At 42.4% G+C, this 21,115-nt stretch overlaps 1 protein-coding gene across 2 annotated transcripts in view; it reads right to left on the minus strand.

Annotated features, from left to right (window-relative positions):
* The window catches only part of top3b (DNA topoisomerase III beta), a 105,858-nt gene extending 85,354 nt beyond the window's left edge, over positions 1-20,504 (minus strand). Inside the window, exon 1 of one of the 2 annotated variants that reach the window (XM_039803630.1) lies at positions 20,486-20,504. Coding sequence is in view for 1 of the 2 variants with exons in the window: in XM_039803629.1 (XP_039659563.1) it covers positions 20,220-20,289 (70 nt within the window). In the remaining variant the exon portion in view is untranslated. The other variant, XM_039803629.1, reaches the window with a different exon arrangement.
* Between the last annotated feature and the right edge of the window lie 611 nt (positions 20,505-21,115).

The raw sequence follows: 21,115 nt of genomic DNA on the forward strand, positions 1-21,115 counted from the left end.
TCAGATAAAGAAATAAGCAGTCTACTCCATCAAAGTGTCTGTATGAAGGAAAAGGAAGAAGCTAAACATGAAAATAATCTGTTGCAGCACCATTCTTCACCACAAGACCGGGCACATTCAAAGCAAAATGACAGCACAGCAGCTCTTGTTAGAGCACTTGCAGAGTCCATCAGTGCAGGTCGTCTTCCTATACCTGAAGCAACAATATTCAGTGGCGACCCACTCAGATTCAATGACTGGAAGGTTTCATTTCAGACACTCATTGATCGGAAAAACATTCCAGCCGAAGAAAAGATATATTACTTGCGAAAGTATGTGGGTGGACCTGCTAAAAAGGCTATAGAGAGCTACTTCCTGCTTGGTTCAGAGTCAGCCTATCACGCAGCATGGAGGATTCTCAAGGAAAGATATGGAAATCCATTCCTCATAGCCAAAGCATTCAGAGACAAGCTGGAGGCATGGCCCAAGATAAGCTCCAAAGGCAGTATCGAACTTCAAGAGTTTGCTGATTTTCTTCGGAGCTGTGAGGCTGCTATGACTCAGATCAGAGGCCTCGAAGTACTTAATGACTGCAATGAGAACCAGAAGTTACTTGCAAAGCTTCCAGACTGGCTGACCTCGAGACGGAACAGAAAGGTCATAGAAGTGGAGGAAGAAAGTCACACATTCCCAAGCTTCCAGCAGTTTGTAAAGTTTCTCACACGTGAAGCTAAGATTGCAAATAACCCAATAACATCTCTCCATGCTCTGAAACCTGCTGAAGGTGAGCAGATCAAGGTTTTAAAGAACAGAGCTCTCGGAGCAAAGGTACTAGCAACTAACTCAGATGAAAAAGCTTCCTCCACAAGCTGTGTTTTTTGTGAGAAGTCAGGTCACAGTCTACACAAGTGTTGGAAATTTATGGATAAAACCATCTCTGAGCGAGTCAAGTTTGTTCAAGGGATGAAGTTGTGCTTTGGCTGTCTGAAGCCTGGCCATCGCTCAAAGGAGTGTGAAAATAGAAGGATCTGTGATACTTGTGAGAAAGGACATCCAACCTGCCTACACGAAAATCGCAACAAAGAAAGAGGAATGTCAACAAGGACTGATGGAGAAATGGAGCGTGACAAGTCAAGAGAAGGAACGACAGATCGTTCACAAGAGAGGGTGACAAAACCACCACGTGAGGTAACATCTAACAGAGTTATCCAGAATGTTAAAGGCACCCATACATCCTCAGTCATTCCTGTGTGGTTGTCCACTACAAGTAAGCCAAATCATGAAGTTCTTGTGTACGCTCTTCTCGATACACAGAGTGACACAACCTTCATCCTTGAAGAGACAGCAAAGGTGCTTCACACTAAAAATGAACCAGTCCAGTTAAAGTTCTCCACAATGGCTTCAAGAAATACAGTGGTGCCTAGCAGAAGGCTGACTGATCTACAAATAAGAGGATTCTACTCCAATAAGATAATCTCTCTGCCAGTAACTTACTCAAGAGAATTCATCCCTGCAAACAGAGATCATATTCCCACACCAGAGACTGCCAAGGCATGGTCTCATCTTGAGCACATTGCAGATGAAATTGCTCCTCTGCAGAGCTGTGACATCGGCCTACTAATTGGCTACAACTGTCCTCAAGCTCTTATACCAAGACAAGTGGTTGCTGGAGAAGAAAATGAGCCCTTTGCTCAGAGAACAGACTTGGGATGGAGTGTAGTTGGCTATGGCAACCCATGTCGTGACTTTGGAGATGCCTTTGGAATAAGCCATCAAGTCATTGTGAAGCAAGTGACATCAGTTCTTCCAAATCTCCCAAACGAAGTGCACTATGTCTGTAGAACACAGATCAAAGAAGTAGTCCTCTTAACAGACGTCATCAAGGTGTTGGAATCTGATTTTGTAGAAAGGGCTTCAGAAGATGAACACCTTTCTCAAGAGGATCTCCAGTTCATGTCAATTATGGAAAGTGGCATCAGACTCAAGGATGATGGGCACTTTGAAATGCCACTTCCCTTCAAGAAAGGAAGACCAAACTTACCAGATAACAAGGTATGTGGCATCCACCGTCTCAGATGTCTGGAGAAGAATTTAAAAGGAAATGAGCAGTACTATAGAGACTATAAGACCTTTATGGATGAGACAATAGCTTGTGGAGACGCCGAGCTTGTCCCTGAAGAGGATATAAGCAAGACCCCAGCGTGGTACATCCCCCACCATGGGGTGTATCATCCCCAAAAGCCCGGTAAGATCCGTGTCGTTTTTGACTGCTCTGTAAGGTTTCAAGGGACAGCCTTGAATGACCATCTCCTCACTGGCCCAGAGTTAACAAACCCCTTGGTGGGAGTTTTGTGTCGGTTCAGAAAGGGTCGTGTGGCAGTTATGTGTGACATAGAACGTATGTTCCACCAGTTCCATGTTAAGCCAGAGGACCAAGATTACCTCAGATTCTTGTGGTGGAAGGATGGAGATCTTAAAGCCCAGCCCTCCATCTATCGAATGAAGGTCCACTTGTTCGGTGCAGCTTCATCACCTGGATGTACTAACTATGGCCTGAAGCACCTTGCCGCTCAAGGACAAGGACGCTTTGGAGAAGAAACCATCAGGTTCATCCAGAAGAACTTCTACGTCGATGATGGATTGGCAAGCGTAGAATCTGAAAACCAAGCAATCCAACTAGTGAAGGAAGCAAGAGAGCTTTGTCGCACAGGCAAACTTCGATTGCACAAGTTCATCTCCAACAGCAAAGAAGTCTTAGCCACAATTCCTGAGGAAGAGTGTGCTAAAGCCGTCAAGGACCTGACCATGATGTTGGGAGAACCACACATGGAAAGAGCACTAGGAGTACAGTGGTGTGTGACTTCTGATGAGCTGCAGTTCAGAGTGGTTGTCAAAGAAAATCCACTTACCCGCAGAGGGGTCTTGTCCACAGTTGCCTATGTGTACGACCCACTTGGATTTGTGGCACCCTTCATCCTGGTAGGAAAGCAGATCCTGCAGAAGATGTGTCGTGACAAGCTCAGTTGGGATGATCCTTTGCCTGATGACCTTCGACCCCTGTGGGAGTCTTGGGTGCAAGATCTAAACAACTTGGCTGGTGTGAGAATCCAAAGATACTATCTGCCATCAAGCTTCAAGGTCCAGCATTATGAGCTCCACCACTTCTCTGACGCCAGCATGTCAGGCTATGGAGAGTGCTCGTATCTAAGAGCAGTCAGTACATCAGGTGAGGTCCACTGCACCTTGGTCATGGGAAAGTCAAGAGTTGCTCCTACTAAAGTCACGACCATACCAAGACTCGAGCTGTCAGCAGCAGTGGTAGCAGTCCGGACCAGTGACATGCTCAAGAAGGAACTAGAAATAGACTGCCAACAAGAATGTTTCTGGACTGACTCAAAGGTTGTACTTGGATACATCAGTAACGAAGCCAGAAGATTTCATGTTTTTGTAGCAAATAGAGTTGAACGCATCAAGCTAAGCACAGAAGCCGGACAATGGAGATATGTAGCTTCAGAAGACAACCCAGCTGACCACGCCTCAAGGGGTGTCACAGCAGAACAACTCACAGCTTCTAACTGGTTCACCGGTCCAGACCTTCTTTGGCAAAAAGAGCTACCAACTGGAGTTGTCATGGTGGGAGAGATCGAGAGCAGTGACCCAGAGGTCAAGAAAGCTCAGGTTCATGACACTCAGGCAGAAGAAGCAAAAACACTTTTAGATCGTCTACACAAGTTCTCAGACTGGGCAAGAATGGTGAAGGCTGTTGCCAGACTCAAGCGCCTTGCTAAGGAAATCAAAGGTCTCAAGTCAAACTCCTGTGAGGCTTCGAGCTTGGAGGAAAGGAAAGAGGCGGAGCTGACCATAATCAAGATGGTTCAGGAAGCAACTCTCTCTCAAGAAATTCAACGCCTTAGACATCATAAGGAGACAAAGGTCAAAGACAAAGCCAACCAGTTGCACAAACTATGTCCGTTCCTGGATGATCAAGGTGTAATCAGAGTAGGAAGCCGCTTAGCTCATGCTGCCCTACATCCACATGTGAGGCATCCAGCAGTACTTCCTAGAGACAGTCATGTTTCTGCATTGCTCGTCAAGCACTATCACGAGAGAGTGTACCATCAAGGTCGAGGAATGACTATAAATGAACTCCGATCCAATGGCATATGGATCCTGGGTTGCAGCAAGCTGGTTTCATCCCATATTCACAAGTGCACAAGTTGCAGAAGGTTCCGAAGGTGCACAGAGCAACAAAGGATGGCAGACCTTCCAGAAGAACGGATGGAAACAACTGCTCCTTTCACTTACTGTGGAATGGACTGCTTTGGACCGTTTCACATTAAGGAAGGAAGAAAGGAGCTAAAGCGTTATGGGCTGTTGCTCACCTGCATGTGTTCCAGAGGAGTTCACATTGAAGCACTTGATGACTTGACCTCAGATGCCTTTATCAATGCTCTGCGTTCATTCATCGCCATTCGTGGATCAGTAAGGCAGATAAGGTGTGATCAAGGGACAAACTTTGTCGGAGCAAGGCGTGAGTTCATTGAAGCACTGAAAGAGATGGATCAAGAAGAGCTCAAAGATTTTGGCTGCGAGTTCATCATGAACACCCCTGCCTCAAGTCATATGGGTGGAGTCAAAGATGGACCAAAGATCGCAGAAATGCAAAAGTCGGTGACATTGTTCTGTTACAAGATGCTGCCACACCACGAAACCAATGGAAGCTAGCAAGAGTCATCGAGGTGTATCCTGGAAGTGATGAAAGAGTGAAGAGACTAAAGTTACTCATCAGTGACTCCTCCCTGGATGGAAGAGGAAAGCGTACATCCAAACCTGTTTACCTGGAGAGACCCATTCAGAAAACCGTTACACTGCTAGAAGCAGACTGATGGTTCTATCATACACTCACACACAGTTTATTAGTTGTTTATTAGGACAGAGTTTTTAATTTATTCATGCAGTAGGTTTGTCTCCAAGTTTTAAGAAATCACTTGTGATTTTGGTGGGAGTGTAACTGCCTCTGTCGCCAATTTATTTCCTGTATTAGCAATTTTTATTATTTAATTTCTTCTGAATTTGTACGTTTACAGCAAGACGGAACTAATTATTAGTTCTGCCCGTGTGTTTCCACCCGAGCGCCTTAAGCGACGCACCGAAGAAACTTTACCGCAAAAAGCGAATTATTTTTCCACTGTTATCGTGTTTCTGTGCATACTTACAAAGAAAGTAAACAGAAGAAGATAAAGGACATTTAAAAGGATGTTTTATCACCTCTGTGTGATAAGCAGCAATGAGGTTTGTTGACTATTTATTTTGCTATGATTGCGTTGGTGTTTACGTGCGTCATTTTTTGGTGTAAAATATACACAAGTGTCTAGCTGTGTGAGCTTGATTGTAACGCCAGATGTGTGAGACATGAATATAGCATTATTTTGTTAATGTATTTTTAATTTCTTTAAACCAGTTCTCACGGGTTGACCAGCATTAAAGCCCTGTATTCAAATCAAGACCTCTTGCCTCATGCCTGTCACTGGAGGAGCTACAAGCTATATTCCAAAGTCCTGGCTCTCCACTTAGAGCGCTTTATCGAGAAGCTAGCCCACCCCGACCAATCAGGTTTTATACCCAAGCGTCATGCTGCAGACAATGTACGCAGATTATTTCATGTATTAGAAGAAGCCAAAAACCTTCCAACTTTTGACTGCCTAGAGTGGAACTACTTGTGGCAAGTAATGGAGAGGCTTGGTTTGGGGGCCAAATTCATTGACATGGTATGTACTTTATATGCGAATCCCACGGCCATAGTCTCAACCAATGGCTTGCGCTCTCAGCCATTTCCCATCGAGCGGGGCTCGCGACAGGGATGCCCGCTCTCCCCTATGCTGTTTGCAATCTCTCTTGAACCGTTAGCCCAAGCCATAAGGCAAAATAAAATATGTAATGTCCAGATTAAATCCAATAGCAGCTCAATATCAGTATTTGCGGACAAGATTTTGTTGTACATTTCTGATCTTGAGGACTCTATTCCAAAAATTCTTAAGATCTTCAACGAATTTGGCTCAATCTCTGGCTATAAAATTAACTGGAATAAATCTAATCTTTTATTGAATAACAGGCATGTGGCTTCAGCCAATAGTGTTATAATACCAACCCAAAGCTAAATTACATATTTGTGCATCACCATACACACATCCCTACAGCGAGTTGTCCAGGACAACTATGAAACTATATTAAGTATATAGTCTGCGCTGCCGGCATCACTATGGTCCAGGATTGCGGTTGTTAAAATGAACACAGTTCCTCGTGTGAATTTCTTAAGTACAATGATCCCCTTACCCCCACCAATACATTTCTGGAAGAAACTTGATACCTTAATTCGGCAGTATATTTGGAATAATAAACAACCTAGGCTAAAATACTCTACCCTACAATGTACCACAAACACAGGAGGCCTGGCCCTCCCCAACCTTAAAGTATAACACAGAGCCTTTCAGCTATGGGCCCTTAGAGTGGGGATGGACCCCTCATCTACAGTCTGATGGAGAGAAATAGAGCAAAACATCACTGTATGTCTAAGAGTGCAAGACCTTGCCTTTACAGGTGTGTGTCCAAAAATGTGTATGCTAGCCTATGGCCCTATTATCACCAACACAGTGACCAACTTTAAACAGGTCGAGGAGCAACTATGCGTACTATCCGTAGGAGAACTCCCAATACTAAAGAAATGGGAGCTGAGCTTGGAGGGGAACGTAATTAATTGGGAGACAGTTTGGGAGAACATTTCCCACTTTTCCAAGAACCCAAATCACCAGCAGATCCACTTCAACATATGCCATAGGACATATTGGACTCCTCAGAAGAGATAAGTCTCTAAAGCCATTACTACTTAGGGTGACCAGACGTCCCGGTTTGACCGGGCCAGTCCCGATTTGACCGGGCCAGTCCCGATTTGACCGGTACAGTCCCGATTTTAAGTTGCTTGTCCCGAGTCCCGACAAAAGCCTGTCGAAATGAAAACAAACATGTAATGAAACAAGAGTTATACCCATTGGTGTCTGGTTTAACGTTAATGAGTAGGGTTGGGTACCGAGACCCGGTGCTAATACAGCAACCGGTGTCTTAATGACCGTTATCTACCGGACCGAATAACAACGTGGATTTCGGTGCTTTATTTAGGTGCCACTTAAATGCCTGCATTTATCTCTGATGCTCCGAAACGGACGTTAGAGGCTACTGAAACAACAACTGGTAACGTTAGCCTACCGTTAGCTAGCAGCTGGAGTAAACACGGTTAAAATGCTGAATGCTAAACGGTGTGAAAGTGTGTCTGTATTTCACTGTAGAGGATTCCAACAACAGTGTGTAGCTGCCGTTGTCTGAAAAACAACACAGATGTTGCGTTCACTTGAAACTCGCCTCGCCAGCCTCGTGCAACAATACGGCCAAAAAAAACCGCGACCTGCACGTGTGTCAGTACCCGACCCGTTCCACCTGCAAAGCGTCTCCTAAGCAAAGAGGTTGAGACGGACCACGGAGTGAAAACAATGAAAAGTACGCTCTTAGAGTCTGTCAGCACACGTTTCAGTGAGATCTATTCGGATCCTCTGCACTTCATCGCGACTGTACTTGATCCGCGTTATAAAGACCATTACTTGGATGTGGAAATAAAGCAGGGCGCACGAGAAATGATCCAGGCCGCGATGGATGCGGAGAACCCGCGTGGAGACGGAGACGGAGCGTACGGAGCAGCGCCCAGCGCAGGATGAGATCAGAGCGCAGAAAAAAAGACTCGTCTCTCTGCACCAGATGAGGGGCATGCACCCTCGTCGTCTGATATGTTCAGTGAAATCCTGCAAGAAAGTGCCTCAAATAATAATAATAATTAAAGCTGCAAGCAGCGATGACGGGCCCTCGCTTCTTGCCCCGGGGGGTACTGGCAGACGCAACATCACATGTAGACCACACATTCTAAGTTTCATGTAAATCGGAATAACTTTTGCCAAGATAGAACCGTTCATGTTTCCACACCCACCTACAAGAAGTTGTTCCTCCATAACTTGCGCATTGTGTTAGCTATCAAAATTCTTTTGATAACTTTTAGTCACGAGGGTCCACCGAGTCTATATCCAAGTTTTCGTGCAGATTGGACTCACGGCCCAGGAGGAGTTAGACAAAGTGTGTTTCCCATATATCGCGATGTGAATAATTAATAAAAGAAATTCTAACAGCGCCATCTAATGGCCGATGCACTATAAATTTGGCGTGGATGCTCAAACCCCTATACGGAACAACTTTGTCATGTTTGGTCTCAATCGGAATAAATCTTGGTAAGATACGCAACTTCCTGTTTCGACAGTCCCCTACAGGAAGTTGGTCCTCTGTAACTTGCGCATTGTGTTAGCTATCAAAATTCTTTTGATATGTTTTTGTCATGAGGGTCCACCGAGTCTACGTGCACATTTTTGTGCAGATGAGACTCACGCTCTTGGAGGAGTTAAAAAAGGAGGTTTTGCTCAAAGCGAATTTGCTAATTAATTACAGAAATTAAAACCACGCCATCTAAAAGGCAAATTGACGCCATATTTGGCAGACAGCCTCATTGGCACATGAGGAACAACAGTTTTAAGTTTTGTGTCCATCGGAATAGCCATTGGCAAGATACAGCCATTCCTGTTTCCACACCCACCTACAGGAAGTTGGTTCTCCATGACTTGCGCATTGTTTTAGCTATCACAATTCTTTTGATAACTCTTTGTCACGAGGGTCCTCCGAGTCTGTATGAATGTTTTTGTGCCGATTGGACTCATGCCTCAGGAGTAGTTAGACAGAGTAGGTTTCCCATATATCAATATTTTGCAGATTAATTAAACAAAATTAAAACAGCGCCATCTAATGGCCGATTGCCGCCAAGTTTGGCAGAGATGCAAATTCTGCCATGAGAAACGACCTTGTCAAGTTTCGGGCCAATCGGAATAATTGTTGCCAAGATAATGCAACTTCCTGTTTAGACAGGAAGTTGCTATAACATGCAAATTTTTTCAACTATCAAAATTCTCTGGAAAACTTTTCGTCATGACGGTCAACAGATACTACCTGCAAAGATTCAAGAAGATTGAAAACACGGCCTAGGACAAGTTCAAAAGAATGTAAAACACATGAAAAATGCATAATTAAAAATGGCCGCCTTCCGGTTGGGCGGAGCTAATGAATGTAAATGAGAAATATGTCCGCAGTGATAAGAGCAATATGTGTATTAAATCTGGTGAAGATCGGAGCAACTATGTCCAAGTTGAGGCCTTCCACGCATTAGGGGGCGCTATGGAGCCCGCTTACAGGTATGAGCCAAATCACTGTACAGTCTCGCAAAGCTCCCAGGTGTTTATGTGGGCGCCAATTTTTGTGAGTTTTCGTGTATACTGAAGCCGTCAAAAATGTTCCCAAGGGCTAAAACCAATTAGGGGGCGCTATAGAGCAACCATACCACTCTCAAGCCTAAATGTGTATTCAGATGAAAGAGTTTAATATTCTGCACATAGCTGCAACATTTTAAGAGTTTTCGTGCATCCTAAAGTCCTCAAACAAGTGTTCGTAAAATGAAGATTATTGCACGAAAACCAAGATTTCGGACATTTTTGGAATTTTGTAATTTTTTCTAAAAATAGCTCTATGGAGTTCAAGATGAGACCTATGTTCCCTTAAAAGTTGGTATATTAACTTATTACTTTTTTCGGAATTAAGGCGCACGTTAGGGGGCGCTATGGAGCCCCCTGGCAACACCTGAGCCCAATCACTACAGAACTTTGCAATTTTCACCAGTTGTGACGTGTACAAATCTTTGTGACTTTTCGTGCATGCTAACCCCTTCAAAAATGCGACGAAGGACTCGGAAAAATAATAATCTGATGAAAAAAAATAGGTTCCTTCGCACTTTCAGTGCAAGGCACCGTTGGGGCCTTGCACTTTCGTGCTCGGGCCCTAATTAAAGCTGCAAGCAGCGATGACGGGCCCTCGCTTCTTGCCCCGGGGGGTACTGGCAAATGCAACATCACATGTAGACCACACATTCTAAGTTTCATGTAAATCGGAATAACTTTTGCCAAGATAGAACCGTTCATGTTTCAACACCCACCTACAGCAAGTTGTTCCTCCATAACTTGCACATTGTTGTAGCTTTCAAAATTCTTTTGATAACTTTTAGTCACGAGGTTCCACCGTGTCTATATCCAAGTTTTCGTGCAGATTGGACTCACGGCCCAGGAGGAGTTAGACAAAGTATGTTTCCCATATATCACAATGTGAATAACTAATAAAAGAAATTCTAACAGCGCCATCTAATGGCCGATTCACTCTACATTTGGCATGGATGCTCAAGCCCCTATGCGGAACAACTTTGTCATGCTTGGTGGCAGTCGGAATAAGTCTTGTTAATCAATGCAACTTCCTGTTTTCGACAGCCCCCTACAGGAAGTTGGTCCTCTGTAACTTGCGCATTGTGTTAGCTATCAAAATTATTTTGATATGTTTTTGTCATGAGGGTCCACCGAGTCTACGTGCAAATTTTTGTGCAGATGAGACTCACACTCTTGGAGGAGTTAAAAAAGGAGGTTTTGCTCAAAGCGTACTTGCTAATTAATTACAGAAATTAAAACCACACCATTTAAAGGCCAATTGACGCCATATTTGGCAGACAGCCTCATTGGCACATGAGGAACAACTGTTCTAAGTTTTGTGTCCATCGGAATACCCGTTGGCAAGATACAGCCATTCCTGTTTCCACACCCACCTACAGGAAGTTGGATCTCCATAACTTGCGCATTGTGTTCGCGATCAAAATTCTTTTGATATGTTTTTGTCAAGAGGGTCCTCAGAGTCTGTATGCAAGTTTTTGTGCCGATCGGACTCACGTCCCAGGAGTAGTTAGACAAAGTAGAATTCCCAAATGCCAATATTTTGCTGATTAATAAAAGAAAATTAAAACAGCGCCATCTAATGGACGATTGCCGCCAACTTTGGCACAGATGCTAAAAAGGACATGAGGAACAACCATGTCAAGTTTCGGGGCAATCGGAAGAATTGTTGCCACGATAAAGCAACTTCCTGTTTAGACAGGAAGTTGCTATAACTTCCGCATTTTTTCAACTATCAAAATTCTCTGGATAACTTTTCATTATGAGGGTCAACAGATACTTCGGTGACAAATTTCGGGCAGATACGACAACTTCTTTGGTCATCGCTAAACACTCAAAGTGGCCGCCACGCCACGCCCACACCGTCTGACGAAAAGTTTTTCTTTTAATAACTTTTCATCGTTAAGGTGTTGGGATGGTACAGACCAAGTTTGAAGTCCATCGGATGAAATCTCTAGGAGGAGTTCGTTAAAGTATAGCACCTTGACTTTTAGGCCTACTTCCTGTTGCCACTAGGGGGCGCTATGACTTTAAGTAAATATCGGCCTTTATTTTGTCCTCAGGGTTGGACTCTTATGAATCCTGAAAAGTTTCGAGGTAATCGGACAACGTACACTCGACTTACACCCACTTCCTGTTTCGGCGGCGAAACGCACAAAATGGCCGCCCCGCCACGGCCACGCCCTATGACGAAAAGTTTTTCTTTTAAGAACTTTTCATCTTTAATATCTTAAGATGGCACAAACCGAGTTTGAAGTTGATCGGATGAAATCTCTAGGAGGAGTTCGTTAAAGTACGACATGTGGAAATGGCCAAAATCGAACTTTGAGATCAAAATGGCGGACTTCCTGTTGGGTTTAGGGTATGGCTGTAATGACGTTTTTTGTACATCTTGACATGTTACATATGTGTACCAAGTTTCGTGAGTCTACGTTAAACGCACTGCAGGGGCTCAATTTTCTTAACTTTCTAGGGGGCGCTAGCGAGCCATTTTTGTGCGCCTATTCCCGAAACCCTTAAAATACGTAAATTTTCACCAGACTTGATGCGACCGCCAAATTTGGTGAGTTTTTGAATATATTAAGCCCCTCAAAAAGCCAATTCATTTGACGGGAAAATAATAGAAGAAAGAAAGAAAGAAAGAATAATTCCTTCAGTTTCAATAGGGCCTTCGCCGCTGTCGGCGCTCGGGCCCTAAAAATTCTTTGGATAACTTTTTGTCAGGTCCATCTAGAGATGCTACCTGCCAAGTTTCATGCAGATCGGTCGCACGGTCTAGGAGGAGTTCGGCAAAGTAGGTTTTCAATAAATCGCCACTTTTCACGCATAAAAGTCTAGGCGGAAATGGGCGTGGCCTATATCAGGAGATTCAGCTGGATCCAGGGAATGCGAAGATATATGGTTTTTGAATGTGCGATGTACGGCTTGGGAGTTATAGGGCCAAACGCGGGGTTTTCTGCAATAGCGCCACCTAGTGGTGGATATGAGTAATTATTTTGAATCTTTGCAATTTTCACCAGTTGTGACATGTTTGCAAATTGTTGTGAGTTTTCGTGCATGCTAACCCCCTCAAAAATGCGACGATGGACTCGGAAAAATTATCTGACGAAAAACAATAGGTTCCTTCGCACTTTCAGTGCAAGGCACCGTTGGGGCCTTGCACTTTCGTGCTCGGGCCCTAATTAAAGCTGCAAGCAGCGATGGCGGGCCCTCGCTTCTTGCATCGGGGGGTACTGGCAGACGCAACATCACATGTAGACCACACCTTGTAAGTTTCATGTAAATCGAAATAACTTTTGCCAAGATACAACCTGTGGAAAACTCCCTGCTGGACTGAGACAACGGCACCTCTTGGACTCACGCATTTGCGCACATGAGCAACTTCGCCATTTCCTTTTGTAGTTCGCTGCAGACATGAGTACAGCTGCTCCTATAGTTGCACGTTACTTGTATAGCATTCTGTTGTGTTGCCGTGTGAGTTATTGAAAACGTAAGTGCACAATTTTATGTTGCATGTATCTTTGTTTGTGTAATTAACATGAAAGTATTTTTATTTATTATAGTTCAGGATTGCATGCTTATGTCTACTGTAATGCTAGGAACTTACTGCAAATATATCATTCAGAAACAATAATACTTTGATTCATGGATGTATGTTAGTACAGTGTTGTACATTAGTTAATTACAATCCTGCTGAGGATTAGTTCAGCTGCTGCACTCGTGATGTTGTTGCTGGTTTAATTGTTGAAGTGCGTTGCACTGTGCCATTCGCGCCGCTGGTCTGTCACATGACTTTTGTACCTGTATGTTGCTGTTAGGTTCATTTGTGGTCTTAGAGCACCATATAGTGGTCAATAGATGTAACTGCGTAATAACCTGTATTGTTTACTACATTGGATCGTGTAAATTTGCTAATTAATTAAAAAAATGACAACAGCGCCATCTAAAGGCCGATTGTCACCATATTTGGCACACAGCCTCATTAGCACATGAGGTACAACTGTTTTAAGTTTTGTGTCCATTGGAATAGCCGTTGGCAAGATACAACCATTCCTGTTTCCACACCCACCTACAGGAAGTTGGTCCTCCGTAACTTGTGCATTGTGTTAGCTATCAATATTCTTTTGATAACTTTTTTTCATGAGGGTCCTCCGTGTCTAGTTGCAAGTTTTCGTGCCGATCGGACTCACGTCCCAGGAGTAGTTAGACAAAGTAGGCTTCACATATATCAATATTTTGCTGATTAATAAAAAAAAATTAAAAACAATGCCATCTAATGGCCGATTGCCACCAACTTTGGCACAGATGCTAAACCGGCCATGAGGAACATCCTTGTCAAGTTTCGGGGCAATGCAAATAATTGTTGCCACGATAAGGCAACTTCCTTTTTGGACAGGAAGTTGCTATAACTTGCGCATTTTTTCAACTATCAAAATTCTCTGGATAACTTTTCGTCATGAGGGTCAACAGATAATACCTGCAAAGATTCAAGAAGATTGAAATCACGGCCTAGGACGAGTTCGAAAGAATGTAAAACACCTGAAAAATGCATAATTAAAAATGGCCGCCTTCCGGTTGGGAGGAGCTAATGAAGGTAAATGGGAAATATGTCCGCAATTATTAGAGCAATATGTGTATTAAATCTGGTGATGATCGGAGTGACTATGTCCATGTTAAGGCCTTCCACGCCTTAGGGGGCGCTATGGAGCCCGCTTACAGGTATGGCCCAAATCGCTGTACAGTCTCACAAAGCCCCCAGGTGTTTATGTGTGCGCCAATTTTTGTGAGTTTTCGTATATATTGAGGCCGTCAATAATGTGCCCAAGTGCTAAATCCAATTAGGGGGCGCTATAGAGCAACCGTACCACTCCCAAGCCTAAATGTGTATTCAGATGAAAGATTTTAATATTCTGCAAATGGCTGCAAAAGTTTGAGAGTTTTCGTGCATCCTAAAGTCCTCAAACATGTGTTCATAAAAAGATTTTTTCACGAAAACCCATATTTCAGAAATTTTAGAATTTTGTAATTTTTTCTAAAAATAGCATGATGGAGTTCAAGATGAGACCTATGTTCCCTCAAAAGTTGGTATATTAACTTATTACTTTTGTCGTAATTAATGCGCATGTTAGGGGGCGCTATGGAGCCCCCTGGCAACGCCCGAGCCCAATTACTACAATACTTTGCAATTTTCACCAGTTGTGACATGTGTGCAAATTTTTGTGAGTTTTCGTGCATACTAACCCCCTCACAAATGCGACGAAGGACTCGGAAAAATAATAATCTGATGAAAAACAATAGGTTCCTTTGCACTTTCAGTGCCTGTCTTTTTAGAACCCCGTTAGAACCCCGTTAATTTATTTTAATTTATTTTACGTGTGTGTGGATGTGTGGGTGGGTGGGTGGGTGGGTGTGTGGGTGGGGGATCTGGGTGGGTGGGTGTGATCTGGGTGGGTGGGGGTGGGTCGATAAAATCAATAAGAATTGAGGGAAGTATACTATATAAAAAATATAAATGAAATTTTGATGAAACTGTTTTGATGACATTTTGAAATCTGTCCTTTATTGATTTATTTTTTATTTATTTTTTTATTGTTTCGACTTGTTTGATGTATTTCCTGGAACCGGATTATGGTGACCCACAGAAATTAACAAAAATAAATTCTAAAAAAAAAAAAAAAAGAGAGTACACATATATGAGCACAATAATACTGTTGTGAGCTTTAGCATGTGGCTATGGAACTTTTTTTTCTTTAGACATTTCAAGATATGTTGGTACATTTTATAGCAATATATATAAGTCAGATATTCAATTTGGTGATTGTGATAAATTTGTCGAGTCAGTAAAGCATTTACACCAACTATATCTGAACAATTTAAAATGGATTGGGAATGTCCCATTACTAAAGTGGAAATCTCAGGCTGTTAGCTCAATGAAAAAAAGGGTAATGATGGGCTTTCAGTCAAATTTTATTTTCATTTTTGGGAAACTACTGAAAATCCCTTTTTGATTTATTCAAAGAATGCACTTTAAAAAGTATGAAGCAAGGTTTAATATGTCTTCTTTCTAAACCTGATCTCTCTCAATGTCCATGATTCAACATGTAAAGACATAAATACCATATTTACGAATTTTGTATGGAAAAACAGACACCATCAATTAAAAAAAGCGGTGCTCTCTGGTTCTAAGGATGAAGGTGGGTTTTAAGTTGGTTAAAATGGTTGAAGGAACGTTTGAGAGCACCAGAGTCTTTATCCTCAATAACATTTTTATTGAAATGTAACTACAACATTACAAGATTGCCGTTAAAACTATCCCAATTTTATCAACGCGCTCTTTTGGCCCGGAAGCTGTGTCACTCTCATAACTTTTCTCCACACAAGTCTATTTTATGGAATAATGAATGCATCACTAAAAAGGGAACAAGTCATTCTATTTGCAGAAATGGATCGATAGCGATATCATCTGAAAAGACATTTTTGATTGTAACAGCCAATTACTTAACTATGAATCCTTTATTAGAGAGAAGGCACTCCCGATAACGTTCAAAGAATATAACTCTGTTTTCAAATCTATACCTAATGGCATATTAGAATGAATGAAAAGTTATAAAAAAATAAATAAAATGAAGTTCCTGGTTTTAATTTTACTCTTTATATAAATTGTATTGATATTTTGAGCAGCAAATGTACTAATAAGCACATTAGAAAATGCTTGCAAAATTATTTCTACATCCCATATTTTCTGATATAAAACAAAAATTTAAAACGGGTCAATGTGACCCGAAGTCAACACAAGGGTTAAATTGGTAACCAATAAGAAAGGTATTTTAATATCTGAGGTCTACTCAAAATTATTTAATTAGGAACTCCTGCTGTCATTATCATTAATGAAGTTTGTAAGTCTGTCACTTCTTTACATATGTATCTTTTTATTTGTTTCTGTTTAATTTATTACTTGCATACTTACTTTCATATTATATTATTTGCACTTATTTATGTATAGTTTTTTGTTTACGGATTGTGATGACATGAATATTTTTAAATTGAATTCTAAATAAAAATTAATTAATTAAAAACGGGTTTTTTTTAAAAAATTTAATGGACACCTGGCAAATAGTAGTGTGTGAATGCTATTGAAGGGCGGGTCTTGGTGTGGCCATAGTAGGAAAAAAGAATATCGCGCGCTGGGAACACCGCGGCTACAATCAACACTTCACACTCAAACTCAGCACAAGGATGGGTGCTGAGCCCACTACTGTACTCACTTTATACACATGACTGCAAACCAATCCTTACCTCCTGCTCTTATTAAATATGCAGATGACACGAAAGTGGTGGGACTCATCTCAGGTGGAGAGCATGAGACCGCCTACCGAGACGATTTCGATTATCGGTATGATGTTCCGACAACAACCTGACTAAATACACTAAATTCACATGGAAGCAACCAACGCAGAATGGAATAAATACGAAATAATTAGCACTCAACTGTACTCCACAATTTGTCAAACGTTTAAGTTGTTTTAACAAGTAAAGTGACACAATACTTAAAGGTACAATATGTAACATTTCTGCTTTAAAATGTCTAAAAATGACCATACCTATGTTATATATTTTTATGAGTTGTGTTCTTACACTATCCCAAATGTTTCCACCAAATGTCAAACCCAGAGAAATCTGTTATTTTATTTTCAGACACGGCACGTTTCCTTTAGTCGCCCGTCAGTGGCGTCATATAACCTTTCACCCTCCAGTTACTCTAACTTCCGTCAGAACACTGGCACCAAGATGATACGTTCAGGAGTAATTGTAAATCATGCAATGTCACAGAAAAAAAAATACTTGTAACCGTAATACTGCTTTTTTTTTGGCCATAAAGCATCATTTTGTGATTAATTACATCCCACTTTTTATCACAGTAATACAACAGATACCTTATTTATTTTGAAAGTTCAATATCGACAAGTAGCTAACATTGATGCTAATGCTTTGTGGGTAACATTATGAGGTTACAACATAATTCAACACGCTTTAGTATGACTGTTTCAACCACAATTAACAGGACTGGGCTAACCCACGAATAACTTCACTAGCAACGTTAACTGTATAGATAGACGATTAATCTAATGCTAATTTAGCCAGCTAGAAAACCCGGTCTGTCTGCCTCACTCCCCGGCGAGAGAGAGAGACTCAAGTCGGGGATGACAGCTGACAACAGCCCCGGGACATATAGCTAGCTAGCTATCGTTAGCCCCCAGTCAGCTATCAGCCAGCTACTTTTATTACAGCAACCCCCCGGCCAGAACTTATCTCCAGTGCCTGGTGCTTACGACGCTAACGGCAGTTTAATTAAACGTCGGGAAACGGACCATATCAGACCAGGCACCGAGTCACAACAGCGGCCATCCATAGAGTTAGCTACATCTCCGCAGCGCTACTGGTGTATGTGCTGAAAATCTCCTCCCTGCCGAATTTCTCCCCTCTTCGCGTTAAGCTGTCTTTACGGTTAGCTAAATTAACCTGACAAAAGGTGAGTTAAGCACCAAAACGAAAAGTTAAGATTACTGAAAAGTGAAGGGGAGATAATTCCGGGCAGCTGGGAGATGTTCTGCTGCTGCACAACCGGCATCGAACGTCCTGGCTCGCTGTCGCGGAGATTCCCCCGACAATCCCCACCCACACCTGTCTCTCAGCCTCGTTTAGTAGCTAGCTAGCGTTACAACAAACCCCGTCCGCCCCGGTGTTGAAACGATCCAAAAGGTGACTGTCAGTACCCGATCCGTTCCACCTGCACAATCCGTTCTGCGCATGTGCAAGATGACACTTATGCCATGACGTAGGCGCAGATGATAATGCTGCGTTCATTCCACCACCACCTTGGAATAACGGCACCGCTTCCACCTGCACGATCCGTTCTGCGCATGCGCAAGATGTTCACACGCTAGCCTCCAGCTCGTTAGTTAGCTTAATAGCTAATTCGGCGGACCGCTAGGTGATTATAGCGGTAGCTAACGGTTAATTCGGCGGACCGCTAGGTGATTATAGCGGTCTGCCGTTAGCCTCCCCCGGGAAGCTAACGTTAGTTTAGCTAACGGTTAATTTGGCTAACAGCTAGCTGATTGCAGCGGTCTGCCGTTAGCCTCCACAGTTAAGCTAACGTTAGTTTAGCTAACAGCTAATTCGGCTAACCGCTAGCTGAGACAGCATGTAAACTTTAAAAGACCCTCAAAATAAAACTTGAAAATTAATATATAACAGCTGTTACGTCAGTTCTACTTTACTTGTGCTCATTTAAAATACAATCACTCAATACTTGTCTTTATTGTTATTACTGTAATGTCTTAATTTAGCTGTAGCCTGCTTTTCCCATTAAGTTTGACTTAACGTTATTTTAGACTGAATCTAGCTGCAGAAACAACGTAACCAGTGGGGCGGTGCCTGTTATTTCGAGGTGGCATGAACGCAGCATTATCATCTGCGCCTACGTCATGGCATACGTGTCATCTTGCACATGCGCAGAACGGATTGTGCAGGTGGAACGGATCGGGTACCGACAGTGACACTAGGCTCGTTCGAGATGAACTGCGCCTCGCCTGTAAAGTAGACGAGAGCAGGCGGCAGCAGACGGGGGCGGTGACAAAAATCCGCTCTCAAGTCGGACAGTTTTCCAGCTGACTCCAGCAGCCTTCAGGCTGAACAGGAAATGACACAAACACTGTGGTCCGTTCGGGTCCGATTCCGCTTTAATAAAATGTTATCAGACCCATATATCAGCTCCTACACAATCTCCAGTTGATTTTATTATGAAAGAGTAGCTGTCAAAATTCTCTACATGCGATCTGTTGCTGATTTTAATTACCAACAGACTGTAGGTGATCCGTAATCTGAACAGATTTAGTCTCTCTGACTTCTAAACGTAACTATCAGCCACACAACATGTGTTCTGTACACAATAAGCGTTTAAATCAGACAAATAGCAGTTAAAATCCCTCCGATTCAAAATCAATAAAAAGTTTATATAAAACGTCATCATGTTAAGTCGATTCTGAACCAATCAGCTGTTCGATCAGCTGAGAGACCGGCGTTTCCCAGCATGCACTGGGTCCGCCTGCGTCCGCGCCTCGCTCTTGCAGTTGGTGAAAAGCAACTGCGCTACCTGCGTCTCAGAACTGCGGCCGCCTTTGTCTCGTGAGATTATCGTTGCCCACGTGTGCATGACGTCAGAGCAAGTCGGGATCAAGTCGGACACAAATCTAACCGGCATGCATTGGGCGCCGATCGCCGGTGATCGATTCTGCGCAGATCTGGCTCATCTCGAACGAGCCTACTGATATGTGAAATATTTTGTGTTTTAGCTGCTGGCTACTGTTAGCTTGCTGGCTCACGAGCTAACTGGTCAGCTACAAATAAAAATCTAATCAAGAAAAACGTAATTATGTTGGGGAAACTGCAGCTATTTTATTAGAATGAATAAACGTAACGTGAATAAACTTGAACGGGTAAACTCGTCCGTGAACTGATGCATTCTAACTGGCAGCGAAGGTGTTTAACACTTAAAACTCCCATAATTCCACGCAACTTCCCAACGTCATCAAAAGTCCAGTTTTACCGTCCATTGTTTTGGTTGAGAGACCCCTAGTGGCAGAAAGTTACATATTGTACGTTTAACTTTTTAAGTATTCTAACGTTAGTTATAAAGGCACTGTATTCAACAACAAAGCAAAACGATAACGTTACTCCAACGTTAGTCTGTTGCTATTAGCCTGGGGACGTCCCTTTGTGTTAAATAAAATTCTCACGTTGTAGCATATTACATAGAAATAAATTCGTACCCACCTTTAGAGAGGATTTTGGCAATAGACTGAGCCAAGGATGGTTTCTCTGCCACCATCAAAACAGTTTTCATTTTGAATGAAGTGCGAACAGCTCCACTATCAAACTCAGCTCACAAGCACTCTTAACGTTACTACTTTAAACCTGATTAATGGGTTCTATCAACAACCACTCCACGATAAAGAAAATTGTTAATTTTGGATATAATTGCTTGCTAAAATACTGTTTTAGGAACCACGAGTGGCCATGACAGTAAACCCTATACATACCATAGACATATCCTCTTCCGGTGCGTGGGCTTTCTTCTTCTTCTTTTTAAAGGCGACTTGTAACCAGTCGGAGCATTATCGCCTCCTACTGTATCTTTGTTATATTTTCCTTACATTCTTGTGATTAGTCGAGTTTGTTTAAGATATGTATGTGAAGATGAGTTTTAACACCATATTTCCAGAGTTATTTGCAAAGATTGTTTGAATTTGAATGTGCTTAATTCCTTCACGTTCCAGTCCATCCTTTAACACCAGTCTTTCAGTTGAGTATTTAGGTCATAATAGAAGTACATGATACACAGTCTCATTTGATTTCAGGCATCACAATTTCCAGTGGGATGTTTCCTAATAAGGTGCAGAGATGCTTTGTGTGACCTCATTCTGCTAAACAGGCACTATTCTCTCCTATTCTTCCCCTGTGACTTTTCCTCCCCCACTTTCCAGTGAATCTGAAATAAATGCAGTGTTCCATAGACTTTGCCACTGTATCTTAATTTTGTTCCATATGAAATCTTTGCATCTGTTTTGCTTACTGGTATTGCCACATCCTCACTTTTTGCTTTTAATCCATTTTTAGCCTGTGTCTACTATCACATTCCCTCAGATGCCTATGCTGGTACCCATAAAAAC

Source organism: Perca fluviatilis, chromosome 6 (genome assembly GCF_010015445.1).
Source record: "Perca fluviatilis chromosome 6, GENO_Pfluv_1.0, whole genome shotgun sequence".
In the NCBI taxonomy this organism is placed as follows: domain Eukaryota; kingdom Metazoa; phylum Chordata; class Actinopteri; order Perciformes; family Percidae; genus Perca; species Perca fluviatilis.